This window comes from Hypanus sabinus, chromosome 9 (genome assembly GCF_030144855.1).
Source record: "Hypanus sabinus isolate sHypSab1 chromosome 9, sHypSab1.hap1, whole genome shotgun sequence".
Lineage (NCBI taxonomy): Eukaryota > Metazoa > Chordata > Chondrichthyes > Myliobatiformes > Dasyatidae > Hypanus > Hypanus sabinus.
This window is the reverse complement of record NC_082714.1, coordinates 72144623-72166731: the sequence shown is the minus strand read 5'-3', so window position 1 is coordinate 72166731 and position 22109 is coordinate 72144623. Positions and strand designations below refer to the sequence as shown.

The window sequence follows — 22109 nt, the reverse complement described above, 5'->3', positions numbered from 1 at the left end:
TGCATCGAGGCCAGTGGCGTGCCTCAGGGATTTTGATTCGGAACCAGAAAGCAGCAAGAGAGCACCTAAGGGAGCTGGAGCAAGCAGTGGAGTGAAAGGGCTTTGGCTCCACAGGCTTTGGCGGTAACGGGACGAGGTGAGGCTGTTGTTGATTGCAAACGGAGGTAGTATATGTGTCAGGCCAATTTTCTGTGGTCGGTGTCAGACGTGGGAGGTCTTGGAGACTCCCGGCGTCGTGGATGGCCACATCTGCACCCACTGCATCAAAATGCAATTCCTAAGGGACCGTGGTAGGGAACTGGAGCTGCAGCTGCAGACCTTCGTCTGGTCAGGGAGAGTGAGGAGGTGATAGAGAGGAGTTACAGACAGGTGGTCACTCCGTGGCCACAGGGGACAGAGAAATGGGTCACAGTCAGGAGACGGAAGGGGAAGAGTCAGGTACCCCTGTGGCTGTACCCCTTGACAATAAGTATTCCTGTTTGAGTACTGTTAGGGGGGACAACCTACCTGGGGGAAGCTACCGTGGCCGTGCCTCTGGCACAGAGTCTGGCCTTGTGGCTCAGCAGGGTAGGGAAAGGAAGAGAAAGGCAGTAGTGATAGGGAGCTCTATAGTCAGGGGTTCAGACAGGCGAATCTGTGGACACAGGAAAGAAGCTCGGATGATAGTTTACCTCCCAGGTGCCAGGGTTCAAGATGTATCTGATCGCGTCCAAGATATCCTGTGGTGGGAGGGAGAACAGCCAGAGGTCGTGGTACATATTGGTAGCAATGACAAGGGTAGGAAAAGGGAAGAGGTCCTGAAAGAAGACTACAGAGAGTTAGGAAGGAAGTTGAAAAGCAGGACCTCAAAGGTAGTAATCTCGGGATTACTGCATATGCCACACGACAGTGAGAATAGGAATAGAATGAGGTGGAGGATAAATACGTGACTGAGAGATTGGAGCAGGGAGCAAGGATTCAGATTTCTGGATCATTGGGACCTCTTTTGGGGTGGGTGTGACCTGTACAAAAAGGACAGGTTGCACTTGAATCCCAGGGGGACCAATATCCTGGCGGGCAAGTTTGATAGAGCTGTTCGGGAGGGTTTAAGCTAGTTTGGCAGGGGGGTGGGAATCAGAATGTGAGTGCAGGGAATAAGATAGAAGGACAAAGACATGATGCTAAGAGTTCTGAGTTGATGAGGAAGGACAGGCAGGGGACAGAACTTAATTGTAGCCAGTTAAAAGGGTTGAAATGTGTCTATTTCAATGTTAGGAGTATTAGGAACAAGGAGAATGAACTTAGAGCATGGATTAGTACGCAGAACAACGATGTTGTGGCCGTTACTGAAACTTGGTTGGAGGAAGGGCAGGATTGGATGATGCAGGTCCCAGGGTTCAGGTGTTTTAAAAGGAATAGGATGGGAGGTAGAAAAGGGGAAGGAGCGGCATTGCTGATCAGGGATAGTATCACAGCTATAGAAAGGGAGAACGCTGCAGAACGAGGGGTCACAGTTTAAGAATAAAGGAGAAACCTTTTAGGACTGAGATGAGAAAACTTCTTCACACAGAGAGTGGTGAATCTGTGGAATTCTCTGCCACAGGAAACAGTTGAGGCCGGTTCATTGGCTATTATTTAACAGGAAGTTAGATATGGCCCTTGTGGCTAAAGGGATCGGGGGGTATGGAGAGAAAGCAGGTACAGGGTTCTGGAGTTGGATGATCCGCCATGATCATACTGAATGGCGGTGCAGGCTCAAAGGGCCGAATGGCCTACTCCTGCACCTATTTTCTATGTTTCTATGCAGAAGGAGTGTCCACAGGTCTGGGTGAAAGTCAAAAATAGGAAGGGATCAATCACTGTGCTGGGAGTAGTCAACAGGCCCCCAAATAGCCCTTGGTACACCGAGGAGCAGATAAACAGGCAAATTTTAGAATGGTGCAGGAAATACAGGGTAGTAGTTATGGGAGATTTCAACTTCCCTCATATTGACTGGCACCTCCTGAGTGCAAGGGGGATAGATGGGGCTGAATTTGTCAGGTGTGTTCAAGAGGGATTCCTGACACAGTATGTGGACCAGCCAACGAGAGGAGAGACTATACTGGATCTAGTTGAGTAATGAACCTGGTCAGGTGACAGACCTCTTGTTGGGGGAACATTTTGGTGAGAGTGACCACAACTCCCTTAGCTTCAGCATAGCTATGGAAAGGGATAAAATCAGACAAAATGGTAAAGTGCTTAACTGGGAAAGGGCTAACTTTGAAGGGATGAGGCAGGAACTAGCGAGAGTAAATTGGAAACAGATGTTCAAAGAGGAAAGCACAGAAGTAATGTGGGAAAAGTTTAGGGACCACTTGAGCTGGGTTCAGGATAGGTTTGTCCCACTGCGGCAAGGAAAAAGTGGTAGGAAAAGGGAACCATGGCTGACGAAACACGTGAGGCAACTCGTCAAGAGGAAAAAGGAAGCATATGTTAGATATAAGAAGCAGGAAGTAGGAGGGGCTTATGAGAAATATAGGTAGCCAGGAAGGAGCTAAAGAAAGGACTTAGGAGAGCTCAAAGGGAGCATGAGAAGGCCTTGGCATGTAGGATTAAGGAGAACCACAAGGCATTCTATGCATATGTGAAGAATAGGAGGATGACGAGAATGAAGGATAAAGAGGGCAACATGTGCCTAGAAGCGGAGGATGTTGGGGAGGTCCTAAATGAATACTTTGCTTCAGTATTCACAAGTGAAAAGGATCTTGATCAGGATGAGGTCGAAGTAGAGCGGCCTGTGTGCTGAACAATATTGAGATTAAGGAAGTAGTTGTGCTGGTTCTTCCTAAAAACATTAATATTGCTAAATCCCCAGGGCCTGATATGATACACCCCAGGATGTTGTGGGAATTAAGAGAAGAGATCGCAAGAGCATTAGCTATGATCTTTGAATCCTCTTTGGCTGCAGGGGAAGAACCGGAGGACTGGAGAATGGCAAATGTAGTTCCCAATTTAAAAAAGGTAATAGGGAGAAACCTGGGAACTATAGACAGGTGAGTCTTACGTCAGTGGTATGCAAACTACTGGAAAGGATTCTTAAGGATGGGATCTATGAGCATTTGGAGAAGTACAGTCTACTCATGGATAGTCAACATGGCTTTGTGAAGGGAAGATCTTGCCTCACGAGCCTGACTGAGTTTTTTGAAGCGGTAACAAAAGAAATTGATGAGGGTAGGGCAGTGGATGTGGTCTACATGGGCTTTAGCAAAGCATTTGACAAGGTCCCTCATGACAGACTCATCCAGAAAGTCATGAGGCATGGGATAAGTGGAACCTTGGCTGTTTGAATAAAAAATTGGCTTAAAGGAAGAAAGCAGAGGGTAGTTGTGGAAGGAAAGCATTCTGCCTGGAGGTCGGTGACTAGTGGAGTGCCGCAAGGATCTGTCCTGGGACCCTGGCTATTTGTAATTTTTATAAATGACCTGTGTGTAGAGGCAGAAGGATGGGTGAGTAAGTTTGCAGATGACACGAAGATTGGAGGAGTTGTGGATGGAGCTGTAGGTTGTCAAAGGTTACAAGAGGACATAGGCAGGTTGCAGAATTGGGCAGAAAAATGGCAGATGGAGTTCAATCCGGACAAGTGTGAGGTGATGCATTTTGGGAGGACAAACCAGAAGACTGAGTACAGGATTAATGGTCAGTTACTTAAGAGTGTGGATGAACAAAGGGACCTTGGTGTTCAAATCCATACATCCCTCAAGGTTGCTTCACAGGATAGTTAAGAAGGCCTATGGGATGCTAGGCTTCATAAACAGGGGGACTGAGTTCAAGAGTAGAGAGGTCATGTTGCAACTCTACAAATCTCTGGTGAGACCATCCTTAAAGAGTATTGTGTTCAATTCTGGTTACCTCATTATAGGAAGGATGTGGAAGCTATGGAGAGGATGCAGAGGAGATTTACCAGGATGTTGCCTGGTTTGGAGAACAAGTCATGTGAAGCAAGGTCAGCAGGGCTGGGACTTTTCTCTTTGGAGCATAGAAGAATGAGAGGGGACTTGACAGAGGTCTACAAGATTATGAGAGGCATAGATAGGGTGGATAGTCAGTACCTGTTTCTCAGGGCACCAATAGCAAACACCAGAGGGCATATGCACAAAATTAAGGGAGGGAAGTTTAGGGGAGACATCAGGGGTAAGTTGTTTTTTTGGGGGTTTTTTTATATATACAAACAGAAGGTTGTGAGTGCCTGGATGCCTGGACTGACTTGCCAGGGATGGTGGTGGAGGCTAAAACATTAGGAGTACTTAAGAGCCTCTTGGACAGGCACATGGATGAAAGAAAAATGGAGGGTTATGCAGTTGTGTTGGTACTTTTTTTAAAATAAGGATTATATGGGTCAGCACAACATGGAGGGCTGAAGGGCCTGCACTGAGCTGTAGTGTTCTATGGTTCTATGGATCTGTTCTGGGACCACTACACTTTGTGATTTTTATAAATGACCTCCATGAAGAAGTGGAGAGATGGGCTGGTAAATTTGCTGATGACACAAAGGTTGGGGGTGTGGTGGATAGTGTGGAGGGCTGTTAGAAGTTACAATAGGATGCAAAGCTTGGCTGAGAAGTGGCAGATGGAGTTCAACCCAGGTAAGTGTGAGGTGGTTCCGTTTGGTAGGTCAAATATGATGGCTGAATATAGCATTAATGGTAAGATTCTTAGCAGTGTGGAGGATCAGAGGGATCTTGGGGTCTGAGTCCATTGGACACTCAAAGCTGCTGACACTCAAACTGCTAAGGTGGTATATGGTACATTGGCCTTCATCAATCGTGGGATTGAGTTTAAGAGCTAAGAAATAATGTTCCAGCTATAAGTAATCCAGGAAATTATAGGCCAGTAAGTTTGACGTCAGTAGTAGGTAAATTATTGGAAGGAGTACTAAGAGATAGGATCTACAACTATTTGGATAGACAGGGACTTATTAGGGAGAGTCAACATGGCTTTGTGCGTGGTAGGTCATGTTTAACCAATCTATTAGTGTTTTTCGAGGATGTTACAAGCAAAGCGGATGAAGGGAAGTTGTCTACATGGACTTCAGTAATGCCTTTGACAAGGTCCCGCATGGGAGGTTAGTTAGGAAGATTCAGTCACTAGGTATACATGGTGAGGTAGTAAACTGGATTAGGCATTGGCTCAATGGGAGAAGTCAGAGAGTGGTAGTGGAGGATTGATTCTCTGAGTGGAGGCCTGTGACTAGTGGTGTGCCACAGGAATCAATGCTAGGTCCATTGTTATTTGTCATCTATATCAATGATCTGGATGATAATGTGGTAAACTGGACCAACAAATTTGCTGATGATACAAAGATTGGCCTTTTCTCCTTGGAGCGATGGAGGATGAGAGATGACTTGATAGAGGTATACAAGATAATGAGAGGCATTGATCATGTGGATATTCAGAGGATTTTCCGCAGGACTGAAATAGCTAGCATGAGAGGGTATAGTTTTAAGGTGCTTGGAAGCAGGTACAGAGAAGATGTCAGGGGTAATTGTTTTTTTTAAATATACGCTAAGTGGTGAGTGCGTGGATTGGGCTGCTGGCGGCAGTGGTGGAGGCGGAAACGATAGGGTCTTTTAAGAGACTCCTGGATGGCTACCTGGAGCTTAGAATAGAGGGCTATGGGAAAGCCTAAGTAGTTCTAAAGTAGGGACACGCTCAGCACAGCTTTGTGCGCCACCGGGCCTGTATTGTGCTGTATATTTCTTCTGTATCTACAAATACTATTATTGTGTCAACAGTGAAACTGTGTCCTTAAATTCAACAGGATCATTATAGTTCTCATGGTGTGACTGCCACCCATCTCGCCTTCTCAACAGAAACACCACGGATGTGTTTCCTGAATGACACAAACAGATTAACAAACCGATTTACACAGAGTAGGGGGGAATCATCTGTTATCAGACCAGCTTGCTAGAGACAAAATTTAACGACAGTCCTCATTAACCCAATTTCATTCTCCACCTTACCAATTCTCCAAGGCTGAACAAATGGAATCGATCCCAGATGAATATTCGATGATGAAAGCTGTTCTGGAAAAGATTTGGGAGCTCTGATCGCAGTAGCAATATTGGTGCTATTTTCATAAGCTGAAATAGAACTACAGATAAGGGAGAAATGAAACACCCACAATTCCATCAATAATCACAATGACCTTCACCTCAACTGAATATTCATATATAGAAAGTAGAACTTCGCACGCATCCATTTGAGGGAATTATTATGCCAAAATACCAATGAAAGTCACTTATGGTCAACTTCTACATCAGACTGAATGTTAACACTAGGGCTGTGTTCTTCCTGAAAACTGTGTGAATATGGTCTATGTACCCAAATAGACAGAGTCACAGTGGGAAAGTTCTTCCTGACAACGGATCCTGTTCAGAGTTTCATCCTTTGAAATAGCTCACGTCCTTCTTCCACCCATCTGCACTAGCAGGAAACAATGGGGTCAGATATCATCCAAATCCTGCTCATTGGGAGAGCAGCTCCTCTGCGTTTGCATAAAGGTTTCCTTCGTGGTGATGGTCACTGAATTTCCTCACCCCTCAGGGAAGAGGATGCAACCTTCCTCTAAGGTGGAGGATGGATGCAGGGCATTTAGATCACCTGATGGAAGGGAGTTGGCTACTTGGGAGGGCCCCTGGACTTCTTTATCTGTCAAAGCCACAAGCCCATTTGGGGGTGAAGGGGTTGCCATTCCACCCCAGGTAAAAAAAGGCAAATTTGTTGTGACAATTAGTTTCTTGAAGAGGTAACCAAGAGGATAGCTGAGGCTCAGGCAGTGGATGTTGTCTACATGGCCTTCAGTAAGACCTTTGACAAGGTCCTACGTGGAACTCTAGTCTGAAATTTCAGATTGCATGGGATCCAGGAAGAGATAGTGGATACAGAAAAATGGCTCAATGATGGGAAAGAAGAGTAATTGTCGATGGTTGCTTATTGACTAGAGACATGTAACAAGTGGTGTGCCATAGAAGTCATCACCGGGACCTTCACTGCTCATTTATATAAAAAACTTGAATGTTGGTGTACAAATCATGGTTTAGTAAGCTTGCAGATGACACCAAAATAAGTGGTGTTGAAGACAGTGATCAGAAATTAGAAGGATATTGATCTGTTAGATAAAGTAGACTATGGAATGGCAAATGGTGTTTAATTCAAATAAGTGTGAAGTACTGCATTGTGGAAAAGTCAAGCCATGGCAGACTTGCATGGTGAATGCTCAGGAGCTGGCAAAACTGAGGGATCTTCCATGAAAGTGGCAAACAGATAGGCAGGGTGGTAAAGGTGGACTTTTTTTCATCATGCTTTCATCATGACACTCAGTAAATGAGTCAGGTTTGTTGCAATTGTTAAGACATCAATGAGGCTGCTACTTTGAGCATTGCATACAGTTCTGGTGACATTTCAATAGGAAAGATGTCAATAAACTGGAAAGAATGCAAAAACAATTGAGGATGTTGTCAGGAATCAAGGGGACACATTATACACGATAGGATTTTATTATTTGGAGCACAGGACACTGAAGGGTCACCAAATAGAGGTATACAAAATATGATAAGGTTTATGCAGTTTTTCTCCAAGAGAACAGCAATCAAAATCTGATGGCATTGCTTCATGTGCGATGGAGAAGATTTAACAAGAGAGTTGAGGGCAACTTCTTTGAGTGATGCATGTATGGAACAAGCTACCAAAAAAAGAGGTTGAAGTAGGTACATGAACATTTAAGACACAAGGACAGGTATATGGATAGAAAAGATTGAGAGGAATATGGGCCAAGCTGGACTAGCTTAGACGGGCAACATAGATAGCGTGGATTAACTTGGCTGCCAGGCCTATTTCTATAATTCTTATGACATCAACACCTAAAGGCTTCCAAATGGAGCAGGGTGAAGGTGCCCCTTTGGGAAGTCTGGGAACATCTCTGGGTTTGACGTTATGGATACGTGGGGTTTGGGAGTTATCCATTTTCCCCTCAACTGCTATGGAGAGGACAATCAAAAATTGAAAAAAAGTCTCATATTCCACTTCAACCTGATGGTATTGACACTGAATTTTCCAATTTCAGGGAACACTCTCCCAATGTTCTTCTCTTCACATACATACACACTTACACATCATTCCGCTTACTTCCATACTCCTTTTATTCACTTTTCCCAAGCCTTCCCAAACTGGTTCCGTTTGTCCATCTTCTTCCCATCTGGTATCCTGCATCCCCTACCACCTTGTCTCATCTCCTTTCGTACTGTACTTTCCTCTTCCCCCTTAGTCCTGGTGCAGGGTGACAGCTCAAAACACTGACTTGCAGCTTCTGCCTCCACAGATGCTACTTAACTATGATTCCTCAGTTGTTTAATTCCCCTACTACTTGTAGTGAAACAATTTCTTGCTCCAAATTCTCCGAATAATATTTCCAGGTATTAATTTAACTTCAATTATGAACATATGAAAATAATTCCTTACTGCTCAACTGAGCAGTTCTAAGTCTGTGATAATAACACAGATCTGATTTAAATCTCCTCTTGGCTTCCACTGATCCAAAAGACACAACCCAATTTAGACATAAATCTCTCTCATAACTAGAATTCTCTGGACAACACACACAAAATGCTGGTGGAACACAGCAGGCCAGGCAGCATCTATAAGCAGAAGCACTGTCGATGTTTCGGGCCAAGACCCTTCGTCAGGACTAACTGAAAGGAAAGATGCTAAGAGATTTGAAAGTAGTGGGGGGAGGGGGAAATGCGAAATGATAGAAGACCGGACGGGGTGGAATGAAGCCAAGAGCTGGAAAAGTGATTGGCGAAAGTGATACCGAGCTGGAGAAGGGAAAGGATCATGGGACGGCAGGCCTCGGGAGAAAAAAGGTGGGGGGGGGGGGAAGCACCAGAGGGAGATGGAGAACAGGCAAACAACTAAATGTGTCAGGGATGGGGTAAGAAGGGGAGGAGGGGCATTAACAGAAGTTAGAGAAGTCAATGTTCATGCCATCAGGTTGGTACCCCATCCCTGACAAATTTAGTTGTTTGCCTGTTCACCATCTCCCTCTGGTGCTTCCCCCACCCCCCTCCTTTCTTTCTCCCGAGGCCTCATGTCCCAGGATCCTTTCCCTTCTCCAGCTCGTTATCACTTTCACCAATCACTTTTCCAGCTCTTAGCTTCATCCCACCCCCTCCGGTCTTCTCCTATCATTTCGCATTTCCCCCTCCCCCCACTACTTTCAAATCTCTTACTATCTTCCCTTTCAGTTAGTCCTGATGAAGGGTCTCGGCCCGAAACATCGACAGCGCTTCTCCCTATAGATACTGCCTGGCCTGCTGTGTTCCACCAGCATTTTGTGTGTTGTTTGAATTTCCAGCATCTGCAGATTTCCTTGTGCTTGCTCTTAGAATTCTCTGGCCTTGGTGACAACCTTGTAAGTTCCCTCTGCAGTGCTGTCACTTTATCTACAGTGTGATAACCAGACCCATCTCCAGTGCTTTTGCTGGGCCCTTACTCATTCTTGATCCAGGTACAACACAACCTCTCTATTCTCACATTCCATACCTCAGCCAGAAAAGAAGAGGACTTTCCTATCTCCGAAACCACCTTATCATCCAGTCTAAGAAAACTCAGCATGTACCATTGACCCTCAACAATTTGATAGATGCACTTAATCCAATGTATTACAGCATAGTATGACAACTGCTCTATCATAGACCACAAGAAACAGATGAGAGTTGAACAACTGCATATCACCAAAAACAGCCTCCCTCCACTGACTCCGTCTACCCTTCTTCACTGCCTCAATAAAGCAGCCAACATAATCAAAAACACCACCCAACCTGAATACTCTCTCCTCCCCACCTCCCATCGAATAGAAAATGCAACAGCCTGTGAGTACATACCACCAGGCTCAAGGACAGCTACCATCCTAATGTGGTAAGACTACTCAAGGACCTTTTGTGCAAGGAGCATTGTAGGAAAGGTGGATGAGCTTAGGACATAGAAATATGACATTGTAGCCATTAGTAAGATAGTTGCAGGAGGGGGAGGACTGGCAGATCAGTATTCCAGGGTTCCATTGTTTTAGAAATAATAGAATGGGAGGGATTAAAGTAGGAGGGGCAGCATTACTAGTCAGGAAAAAAAGTCATAGCAGTGCTCGGACAGTACAAATTGAAGAGGTCATCTAGTGAGGCTTTATGGATTAGAAATGAGGAATAAGAAAGGTCTGACCATGTCAATGGGATTATATTATAGACCACCAAATAGTCTATAGCAGGGGTCGGCAACCCGCGGCTCCGGAGCCGCATGCGACTCTTTCAACTCTGTGCTGCGGCTCCCTGTGGCTTTGGAAAATAAATGATGAGTATTTAATTAAAATGTATTTTATGTTAGTTTGTTAGTTTTTGAAATGTAATTCTAAATTTGAAGATTATGGTGATCTTGTGCAATCTAAATAAAACGTTGTGGCGACCCATTTCCTGTCACATCTGAACCGGCTCACAATTTGCCAGCGTTCCGGCTAAGGGTGATAGCCTACGGGGGTTTGTGAGTATGTGTCTTTTAGAGCATCCGCGCCCATAGGGGGGCAGGTTGAGAGAGGCTTAAAAGCAAGGCTGTGTAGTTCAAATAGTTATCTTTGACTGCAGTTTACCCACTCCGTGTCGTTATTTTAGCGCTGCGTGTAGCACACAGCTACAACGTGTTTTTATCGCTATTAATATATGTCACCACTGCCAATGCCTGACACCCGCCAGTGCGTGATTTCTTTTAATTTTTCGATCCAAGGTAAGCTAACGATGTAGTAACCTTCAACCCAACGTCTTTTTTTCGGAGTTCAAAATGTTTTTGTTGCATGCAGAAATGTAATTTCGTTTGCTCTGCAGGAGTTCATCAATTTCATAAATGCAACACATTATAGTTTGTTTATACATAGCATAAAGGCAAAAAAAAAAACGTTGTATGCAGTGTAATTTCATTTTAAATGTCAAACGGGTTTTGTGGCTCCCAGTGTTTTCTTTTCTGTGGGAATTGGGTCCATATGGCTCTTTCAGTGGTAAAGGTTGCTGACCCCTGGTCTATGGGATTTAGAGGAGCACATTTATTGAAAGATCACAGACTGTTGCAATAAACAGAAGATTGCAATTGGAGGTGATTTTAACTTTCTACTTATCGACTAGGACTCCCATAATGTAAAAGGGCTGGATGTGAAAGTGTTTGTCAAATGTGTTCAGTAAAGTTCCTTTAATCAGTACACAGAAGTCCCAACTAGATCTCCTATTAGGGAATGAGACAGGGCAGTTTGTGTAGGGGAACACTTTGCATCTAATGATCATAATGCCATCAGATTCAAGGTGATTATGGAAAAGGATAGGTCAAGTCCTTGGGCTGAGATTCTAAATTAGAGAAAGACCAATTTTGATGGCATCAGAAAGGTTCTGACAAGTGTGGATTGGGTCACGTTGTTTTCTGGCAAGTGTGTACTTGGTAAATGGGAGATCTTCAAAAGTGAAATTTTCAGAATAGAGTTTGTAAGTTCCTGTCATAAAAGGCTAAGGTAACCAAGTTTTTCTAAACCTGTTTTAGAGAGACATTGAGGCACTGGGTAAGTAGGAATAGGCAGGCAGAAACAAATGAGGTACTTGAGTACATGAAATGCAAGAGAAAACTTATGAAGAAATCTAAGAGCTAAAAGCTACAAGGCTGATCTAGCAGACAAGGTGAAGGAGAATCCAGATATTTATTAAGAGCAGAAAGATAGCAAGGTACAAATTTGGTCAATGGTCAGAGTGGTAATCTATGTGTGGAGCCAAAAAGAGACAAGGGAGGTCTTAAATGGATTTTTTGCATCTGTATTTACTTGTGAGGCAGACATATAGCTGTGCAGCAATGTAACAGTGAGACCATGGACCATATACAAATTACAGGATGAGGAGGCATTTGCTGTCTTAAGGCAAATTAGGGTGGATAAATCCCCAAGGCCTGACAATGTGTTCCCCCGGACCCAGTGGGATGTTAGTGCAGAAACTGTAGAGGTGCCAGAGGATTGGAGCATAGCTAATGTTGTTCTGTTGTTTACGAAAGGCTTAAAAATAAGCCAGGAAATGATAGGCTGGTGAACCTGACCTCAGTAGTGGGAAAGTTACTGGAAGGTATTCTAAGTGACAGGATATATAAGTATTTGGACAGACAAGGACCGCTTACAGATAGTCAACATGGCTTTGTGTTGCAAATCATGTCTAACCAATCCTACAGGATTTTGAGGAAGTTACCAGGAAAGTTGATGATAACATGGCAGTAGATGTTGTCTACATTGGCTTTAGCAAGACCAAGATTATTTAGTGAATTGGACTAGACACTGGCTTTGCAGAAGCTCAGGAGTGGCTGTAGATTGTTGCCTCCTTGACTGGAGGCCTGTGACCAGTGGTGTGCCACAAGGATCGGAGCTGGGTCTGTTGTTGTTTGTTCGCTTTATCAATGATCTGGATGATAATGTGGTAAACTGGACAAGGACTATATTTTCATTTATATTTATCATTATTACTGTTATGAGCAGAGAGACAACATCTGCCGGAAGTAAATTCCTTGTATGTGCACAGGTACTTGGCGATTAAAGTCTGATTCTGGACCAGCAAATTTGTGGATAACACCAAGATTGGGGGTATAGTGGACACTGAAAAAGACTATTAAAGATTGTAGAAGGATTGAGACCAGCTGTTAAAATTGCACACGGAATTTAATGCAGACAAGTGTGAGGTCTTGCACTTTAGAGGACCAACCAGGGTAGATCTTGCACGGTAAGTTGTAGGGCACTAGGAATATGGTAGAACAGAAGGATTTGGGAAGACAGAGCTATACCATCTCTAAAGTGGAACCACAGGTAGACAGGGTAGTAAATAAAGTTTTTCGCATATTGGCCTTCATAAATTAATGTACCAAGTACAGGAATTGGGATGTTATGCTGAAATTGTATAAGACATTGGTAAGACCTAATTTGGACTATTGTGTCCAATTTTGGTCACCCCACCTACAGGAAAGATGAAACTAAGATTTAGAGCATGCAGAAAAAACTTACAAGGATGTTACCAGGACTTGAGGACCAGAATATAGGGAAAGGTTGAGGAGGTTAGGAGTCTATTCCCTTGAATTTAGACTGAGAAGAGGTCTGATAGAAGTAAACAAAATTATGATTAGTATAGATGGGGCAAATGCAAGCAGGTTTTTTTTTCCATTGAAGTTGGGTGAGACTAGAACTAGAGATCATAGATTAAGAGTGGACAGTGAAATCTCTCACAGGACCTCTTCTTTCTTGAGCTTTATTTCCTATCACTTATTCATTAAACAGCTTTGGAATTTCCTCAACTTTACATGCCTATATTATTATAAGAACACCTTTCAGCTTCCTAATTTCAGTTTTGAATATACCCTGCAACACCTGCATTCTTCCGGATTGTGATAGGCTCTTGTTGCCATAAAACTTCCTTTTTGCCACATTCTACCCCGAATATCCATCAAATCCATCAAGATCTACACTTAGTGAATTTATTAATTTATAATAACAGCATATTTGGTCTGAACCATAACTGTTTCCTCCACAACAGCTCTGACAGTGCTCTCATTATCTCGGCTGAGCAAGTGATCTTGCCCCAAATTATAAGTATTCCATGTAACTACTTTGTTTAACTGAATTCTTACCCTGCCTTTCATTTCTCTCTGTTGTCCATTCCACTTGTTCAAGTTCATTCAAACAAAGTCCCTTCCCAATCCCATCATGATACTTGACACGACCCATTAAGATATTCTCTGGAATATAGGCTTTGCTTCTTGTGTTCCCTTTTCTGCTGTGCCAGTTAATGTTACAATTGCTACCTCGCTTTTTTTGTGTACTTAGCAGAAATTTTTCTACACAATTTTTTGTAATTTGTTTTCTGCTCCGAACAATCCAACTATTCTATCAAGGTAACTTTTAACGTGGAGTAAGATTCTCAGTCCTCCAAGAGGACTTCAACCTTGTCGTGGTTTGGAGGCTTGCACATCTTAATGAGCTGGAGCTAGCTTGGCTGGAGTCACAGGCTTTATGCTTTTGGCTCTTGGTAGGGTAATCTATGCCAACAAGTCAAAGGATAGATAATCACTGGTTCTCCAGGTTCAGGGGTGCAAGCACAGGGCTAACAATCCTGACTGGTAAAACAAAATCACTACAGAAACACCAATGAAGAATCCTTCTGCATCTGAGTGCAACAGTATTCCTGAGTCTCCACCCGGGGACTTGCATGACTGACGGTAGTGAAAACCGAGTGGAAGCCCTGAAAACCGACTGAAATGGAGGACCTTCATTGCTGCTCTAAATTCCAGCAGCATAGTAGCCAGTAGGTAAGACTCTCAGTATGATTTTACACTGAAATAATTAAGACTGGAAGCTGTTTTGTTCCACAGCATCACTGTTGAGCTTTCTAAAAAAACGATAGCTACCTGGTTTTAATGCAGTTTTTGTTCAGGTTGGTGTAGCCATAGACGAATGTGCCAGAAGATTCTGCTTCATCTTCAAAAGATCAGTTACAAAGGTAAATTAAACAGTAACAAGGTTAGTGGAAAAATCAAGAGCATGAATACATTGTCACAGATCAAGTGCACTGTGAACAATGGCGATATTGATCATATATAAACATAATCAGGAAAAGGATCTGGTTACCTGCCCTCTCAAGCCCGTTCTCCCATTCTATAAAATTAACTACAGTCCCATCTACCTACAGTAATCCTTCACATCTCCCTCTACCTTAGAAATATTCAGAGTCTTATTTTCAGTGCCCTTTAAGGAAGTAAGTGTCCAAAGACTCTCACCAATCCAAGAGAGAAAAACAAACATTACCTTAAACCCATGGCTTCTTTAACAGTAAGTTCCAGTTGTAGATTTCCCCATTAAGTGAAAACACAATCCTTGAATCCTCCCTGTTGAGACTCCTCAGAACCTGGGATGCCTCAGTCGAGTCTCCTCTTATTCTGTGAGACTTCAACAGTTACAAACACATCCTCTCCAACCTATCATTAAATAACTCACCCACTCCAGCTATCACAGAAGTACAGCCATGTAACCTTCAGCCCAGTCAGTAACAACCATTCATTTACACTAATCCTACTGATATCAGTCTAATAAACCTCTCAGCTACTTCCAACACATTAATATCAGTCGACAACAAAGATTTTGCTTCCTGAATACATATAACCATATAACAATCACAGCACGGAAACAGGCCATCTTGGCCGTCCTAGTCCGTGCCGAACCCTTAATCTCACCTAGTCCCACCTACCCGCATTCAGCCCATAACCCTCCACTCCTTTCCTGTCCATATACCTATCCAATTTTACCTTAAATGACACAACTGAACTGGCCTCTACTACTTCTACAGGAAGCTCATTCCACACAGCTATCACTCTTTGAGTAAAGAAATACCCCCTCGTGTTTCCCTTAAACTTCTGCCCCCTAACTCTCAAATTATGTCCTCTAGTTTGAATCTCCCCTACTCTCAATGGAAACAGCCTGTTCACATCAACTCTATCTATCCCTCTCAAAATTTTTAATACCTCGATCAAATCCCCCCTCAACCTTCTACGCTCCAATGAATAGAGACCTAACTTGTTCAACCTTTCTCTGTAACTTAATTGCTGAAACCCAGGTAACATCCTAGTAAATCGTCTCTGCACTCTCTAATTTATTGATATCTTTCCTATAATTCGGTGACCAGAACTGCACACAATATTCCAAATTTGGCCTTACCAATGCCTTGTATAACTTTAGCATTACATCCCAACTTCTGTACTCAATGCTTTGATTTATAAAGGCCAGCGTTCCAAAAGCCCTCTTCACCACCCTATCTACATGAGACTCCACTTTCAGGGAACTATGCACAGTTATTCCTAGATCTCTCTGTTCCTCTGCATTCCTCAATGCCCTACCATTTACTCTGTATGTTCTATTTGGATTATTCCTGCCAAAATGTAGAACCTCACACTTCTCAGCATTAAACTCCATCTGCCAACGTTCAGCCCATTCTTCTAACCGGCATAAATCCCCCTGCAAGCTTTGAAAATCCACCTCATTATCCACAACACCTCCTACCTTAGTATCATCGGCATACTTACTAATCCAATTTACCACCCCATCATCCAGATCATTTATGTATATTACAAACAACATTGGGCCCAAAACAGATCCCTGAGGCACCCCGCTAGTCACCGGCCTCCATCCCGATAAACAATTATCCACCACTACTCTCTGGCATCTCCCATCTAGCCACTGTTGAATCCATTTTATTACTCCAGCATTAATACCTAACGACTGAACTTCTTAACTAACCTTCCATGTGGAACTTTGTCAAAGGCTTTGCTGAAGTCCATATAGACTACATCCACTGCCTTACCCTCGTCAACATTCCTCGTAACTTCTTCAAAAAATTCAATAAGGTTTGTCAAACGTGACCTTCCACGCACAAATCCATGCTGGCTACTTCTAATCAGATCCCGTCTATCCAGATAATTACAAATACTATCTCTAAGAATACTTTCCATTAATTTACCCACCACTGATGTCAAACTGACAGGTCTATAATTGCTAGGCTTCCTTCTAGAACCCTTTTTAAACAATGGAACCACATGAGCAATACGCCAATCCTCCGGCACAATCCCCGTTTCTAATGACATATTAAAGATCTCCGTCAGAGCTCCTGCTATTTCTACACAAACTTCCCTCAAGGTCCTGGGGAATATCCTGTCAGGACCCGGAGATTTATCCACTTTTAAATTTCTTAAAAGCGCCAGTACCTCCACCTCTTTAATTGTCATAGGTTCCATAACTTCCTTACTTGTTTCCCACACCTTAGACAATTCAATATCCTTCTCCTTAGTGAATACCGAAGAGAATAAATCATTCAAAATCTCTCCCATCTCCTTCGGTTCCACACATAGCTGACCACTCTGATTCTCTAAGGGGCCAATTTTATCCCTCACTATCCTCTTGCTTTTAATACAACTGTAGAAACCTTTCGGATTTACTTTCACCTTATTTGCCAAACCAACCTCGTATCTTCTTTTAGCTTTTCTAATCTCTTTCTTAAGATTCTTTTTACATTCTTTATATTCCTCGATCAATTCCTTTACTCCATGTTGCCTATATCTATTGTAGACATCCCTCTTTCTGAACAAATTTCTAATATCCCTTGAAAACCATGGTGCTCTCAAACCTTTAACCTTTCCTTTCACCCTAACAGGAACATAAAGATTATGTACCCTCATAATTTCACCCTTAAATGACCTCCATTTCTCTATTACATCCTTCCCATAAAACAACTTGACCCAATCCACTCTCTCTAAATCCCTTCGCATCCCCTCAAAGTTAGCCTTTCTCCAATCAAAAATCTCAACTCTAGGTCCAGTCCTGTCCTTCTCCATAATTATATTGAAGCTAATGCTATTGTGATCACTGGACCCGAAGTGCTCCCCAACACATACATCTGTCAGCTGACCTATCGCATTCCCTAACAGGAGATCCAACACTGCCCCATCTCTAGTCGGTACTTCTATGTATTGTTGCAAAAAACTATCCTGCACACATTTCACAAACTCTAAACCATCCAGCCCTTTTACAGAATGAGCTTCCCAGTCTACGTGTGGAAAATTAAAATCTCCCACAATCACCATCTTGTGTTTACTACAAATATCTGCTATCTCCTTACACATTTGCTCTTCCAACTCATGCGCCCCATTAGGTGGCCTATAATACACTCCTATCAGTGTTACTGCACCTTTCCCATTCTTCAATTCCACCCAAATGGCCTCCCTAGAGGAGCTCTCTAATCTATCCTTCCAAAGCACCGCCATAAGATTTTCTCGGACAAGCAATGCAACACCTCCTCCTCTGGCCCCTCCTACTCTATCACACCTGAAGCAACTAAATCCAGGAATATTTAGTTGCCAATCACACCCTTCCTGCAACCATGTTTCACTAATAGCTACAACATCATAATTCCAGGTATCAATCCACGCTTTAAGCTCATCCACCTTTCTTACAATGCTCCTAGCATTAAAATAGATACATTTAAGATACTCTCCATCTTCTCCTCTCTTTCCATCCCTAACAATGCATTCAAATTTATTATCCTTTTCTTTCTTCTCCCCTACATCTTCGGGCTGAGCGCATCCCTTCTCCATCACCTGCCTTTCCTCCCTCACACACTGTCTATTTACTTGCTCCACTGGTGAACTAACCTCCTCTCCCATAGTCTCCTCAAATAGTCTCCCGCCCCCCCATCTTACTAGTTTAAAGTCCGCCCTGTAGCCCTAGCAAACCTCCCCACTAGGATATTGGTCCCCCCACGATTCAAGTGTAACCCGTCCTTCTTGAACAAGTCACTCCTGCCCCAGAAGAGGTCCCAATGATCCAGAAACTTGAATCCCTGCCCCCTGCTCCAATCCCACAGCCACGCATTCATCCTCCACCTAATTCTATTCCTACTCTCACTGTCGCGTGGCACAGGCAGTAATCCCGAGATTACTACCTTTGCGGTCCTTCTTCTTAACTGCCTTCCTAACTCCCTATACTTGTGGGTATATCATATGAATTTTGGGCTCTTGATCATGAATATCACAATGAAATTACCCTGTTACACACCTAATTTTAAAAATTGCCTACATTTCTTATTTCAATTCATAATTCAAGTCAATTAAAATGTTGCCCACAATGAAAACTTTAAAATTTCCTAAATTGTCTAGGCATGCCTGGACATGCTTAGGCAGGACAGATTTATTGTCATTCCCCCCCCCCAAGCTTTATGGTATACTGGACTACAACATTCCCATTTCTTGAGCATCTGTCCCTTTTTAAAAAAAAGGGCTGAGTTGTTAGCTCAATGTTCAGCCCAGCACAGAAGGAAAGTGTACAAGGAGCCAGCTGGATTCACACCTGGGACCACTCGCCTTACAAAGTCTGGTGCTGATGCCACATCACCACTAGCTGGCCAAGGACAGATTTTAGAAAAACTAAAGGAAGCGAGAGGCAGAGAGTGAAGTAGTAAAGGCATCTCGGAGAGAAGCCATTTTTTTTTTTAAACTGATCAGGGAAAAGAGGCTAGATTGCACAGGCACATGATGTAGCACGCCAAAGGTTTAAAAAAAAAAGACCGCCATAAACAGCGGCCATCGTCGGAGTGGACTGAATCAGAGTGGGACGGCTTTGGCTCAACAGGCTTCAGCGTGAACAGGCAGAGGTGAGGGTAGGTTCCGGTAAGTTTTGTTCTGTTTAGAGTAGAGGGAATGCCAGGCAGGATATGGAATGCTATTCTTGCAGGATGTGGGAAGTCAAGAAGACCTCCAGTGTCCCTGACAACAACACCTACAAGAAGTGCATCCAACTGCAGCTCCTAACAAACCATGTTAGGGAACTGGAGCAGGAGCTGGATGACCTCTGGATCATTCGAGAGAATGAGGAGTTTACAGATAGTAGTTACAGGGTGGCAGTTACGCCAAAGGAGCAGCGCACAGGTAAGGTTGTAAATTGGAGAAGGGCCTATTTTGTGGAAATGAGAAAGGATCTAGGAAGAGTGGTTTGGGATAAGCTGTTTTCTGGCAAGGATGTGTTCAGTAAGTGGACGGCCTTCAAAGGCGAAATTTGGAGAGTGCAGTTTGCATGTTCCTGCCAGGATTAAAAGTTAACAGGCATAGGGAACCTTGGTTTTCAAGGGATACTGGTGATCTGGTTAAGTAAAAGAGAGGTGTATAGCAGGTATAGGCAACAAGGAACAAATGAGGTACCTGAAGAGTATAGAAAATGTAACTAAAGTAGGAAATCAGGAAGGCAAAAAGACATGAGGTTGCTTTGGCAGATAATGTGAAGGTAAACCCAAAGGGTTTCCACAAGCATATTAAGAGTAAAAGGATAGTAAGGGACAAAATTGGTCCCCTAGAAGATCAGAATGGTCATCTATGTGTGAAGCCTCATGAGATGAGGGACATCTTCAACAGCTTTTTTCGCATCAGTATTTACTCAGGAAACTGGCATAGCTTACATGGAAGGAAGGGAAGCAAGCAGTAGTGTCATGGAACATATAGAGATTCGAGGAGGTGCTTGCTGCCTTACAGCTAATGAAGGTAGATTAATCTTCCGGGCCTGACATGATATTTCCTTGGGCCTTGAGAGAGACTAGTGTAGAAACTGCAGGGGTCCTGGCAGAAAGATGTCCTTAGCCACGGGTGCACTGCCAGAGGACTGCAAGGTATCTCATGTTGTTCCGTTGTTTAAAAAAAGGCTCCGAAAGTAAACTAGGTAATTACAGGCCGGTGAGCCTGACATCAGAAGTAGGTAAATTATTAGGAGTTCTTAGGTGTTTGGATATACAAGTATTTGGACAGCCAAGTGCTGATTAATGATAGTCCGCATGGCTATGTGCGTGGTAGATCATGTTTAATGAATCATGTAGAGTTTTTTTTGAAGTGGTTACCAAGAAAGTAGATGAAGGAAAGGCTGTGGATGTTGTGGAAAGGCATGGACTTTATTAAGGCCTTTGACAAGGTCCCACATGGGAAGTTAGTTCAGAAGGTTCAGACAGTAGGTATCCATGGAGAGGTTGTAAACTGGATTTGAAATTGGCTGTGTGGGAGAAGACAGAGTGGTAGCAGATGATTGCTTCTCAGACTGGATGCCAGTGACTAATGGTGTGCCTCAGGGATCTGTGCTGGGACCATTGTTGTTTGTTGTCTAGATCTATGATCTAAATGATAATGTGGTAAATTGGATCAGCAAGTTTGCTGATGACACTAAGATTGAAGGTGTTGTGGACAACAAGGATCTCAAAGCTTGCAGAGGGATCTGGACAAACTGGAAAACTGGGCCAGAAAATGGCAGATGGAATTTAATGCAGAAAAGTGTGAGGTGTTGCATTTTGGAAGGACAAATCGAGGTAGGACATACACAGTAAATGGAAGGGTACTGAGGAGTGTGAAGGAACAAGGGGATCTGGGAGTTTAGATACATAATTTGCTGAAAGTGGTGTCACAGGTAGACAGGGTTGTAAAGGCGGCTTTTGGCATCTTGGCATTCATAAATCAAAGTATTGAATATAGGAGTAGGGATGATATGGTGAGGTTGTATAAGACATTGCTGAGGCTTATGATATCCCTCAAAGTTCAGTACTTTGGAGTATTGTGTGCAGTTCTGGTCACCTGACTATAGAAAGGCTATCAGTAAGACTGAAAGAGTGCAGAGAAGATTTACTAGAATGTTGCCAGGTCTTCAGGAGTTGAGTTACAGGGAAAGTGAACAGGTTAGGACTTTATTCCTTAGAGTGTAGAAGAATGAGGGGGAGATTTGGCAGAAGTTTACAAAATTATGAGGGGTACGGACAGAGTAAGTGCGAGTAGGCTTTTTCCACTTAGATTACGAGAGATAAATGAGGGGACATGGCTTTAGGGTGAAAGGGGAAAGGTTTAGGGGAAACATTGTGTGGAACGGGCTGCCTCCTGACATGGTAAATGCGGGCTCACTCTTAAGTTTTAAGAATAAATTGGATAGATACATGGATTGGAGAGGTCTGGAGGGTTATGGACTGGGTGCAGGTCAACAGGACTAACGGAATAATTTTTGGCAGACTAGAAGGGCCGAATGGCCTGTTTTCTGTGCTGTAGTGTTCTATGGTTCTATGGACCAGGGGACTTGTTCATTTGATATACATTGTCAATTTTTCTACTTGCTCCTTTTATCAATTTTTACCAACCATCCTTTTGAGATTTTACTGGCATTCTCTTCATCAGTTACACCAGTTTTACCTCCCTCCCCTCTTTGCTGTGGTATCCATTCAGAAGGCAAAGAAATTGGGGTCTGTTTCATACTGTTTTATTCAAACAAGAGGACATGATTTGAGAGTTAGGGGGCAAAAGTTTAAGGGAAACACGAGGGGGTATTTCTTTACTCAGAGAGTGATAGCTGTGTGGAATGAGCTTCCTGTAGAAGTAGTAGAGGCCAGTTCAGTTGTGTCATTTAAGGTAAAATTAGATAGGTATATGGACAGGAAAGGAGTGGAGGGTTATGGGCTGAGTGCAGGTAGGTGGAACTAGGTGAGATTAAG

The 22109-nt window shown here is 43.2% G+C and overlaps 1 protein-coding gene across 7 annotated transcripts in view; it reads right to left on the bottom strand.

The window, feature by feature from the left end:
• Positions 1-22109, bottom strand: part of LOC132399482 (gametocyte-specific factor 1-like) — a 59811-nt gene that overhangs the window by 25001 nt on the left and 12701 nt on the right. For 5 of the 7 annotated variants that reach the window (XM_059979902.1, XM_059979903.1, XM_059979901.1 and 2 more), the window contains 2 exons: positions 14470-14539; positions 5979-6109 (listed from right to left, as the gene is read on the bottom strand). In XM_059979902.1, coding sequence (XP_059835885.1) covers positions 5979-6109; positions 14470-14539 — 201 coding nt within the window. The remainder of the gene's footprint in view (positions 1-5978; positions 6110-14469; positions 14540-22109) is intronic. The other 2 variants (XM_059979906.1, XM_059979905.1) reach the window with 1 other exon arrangement.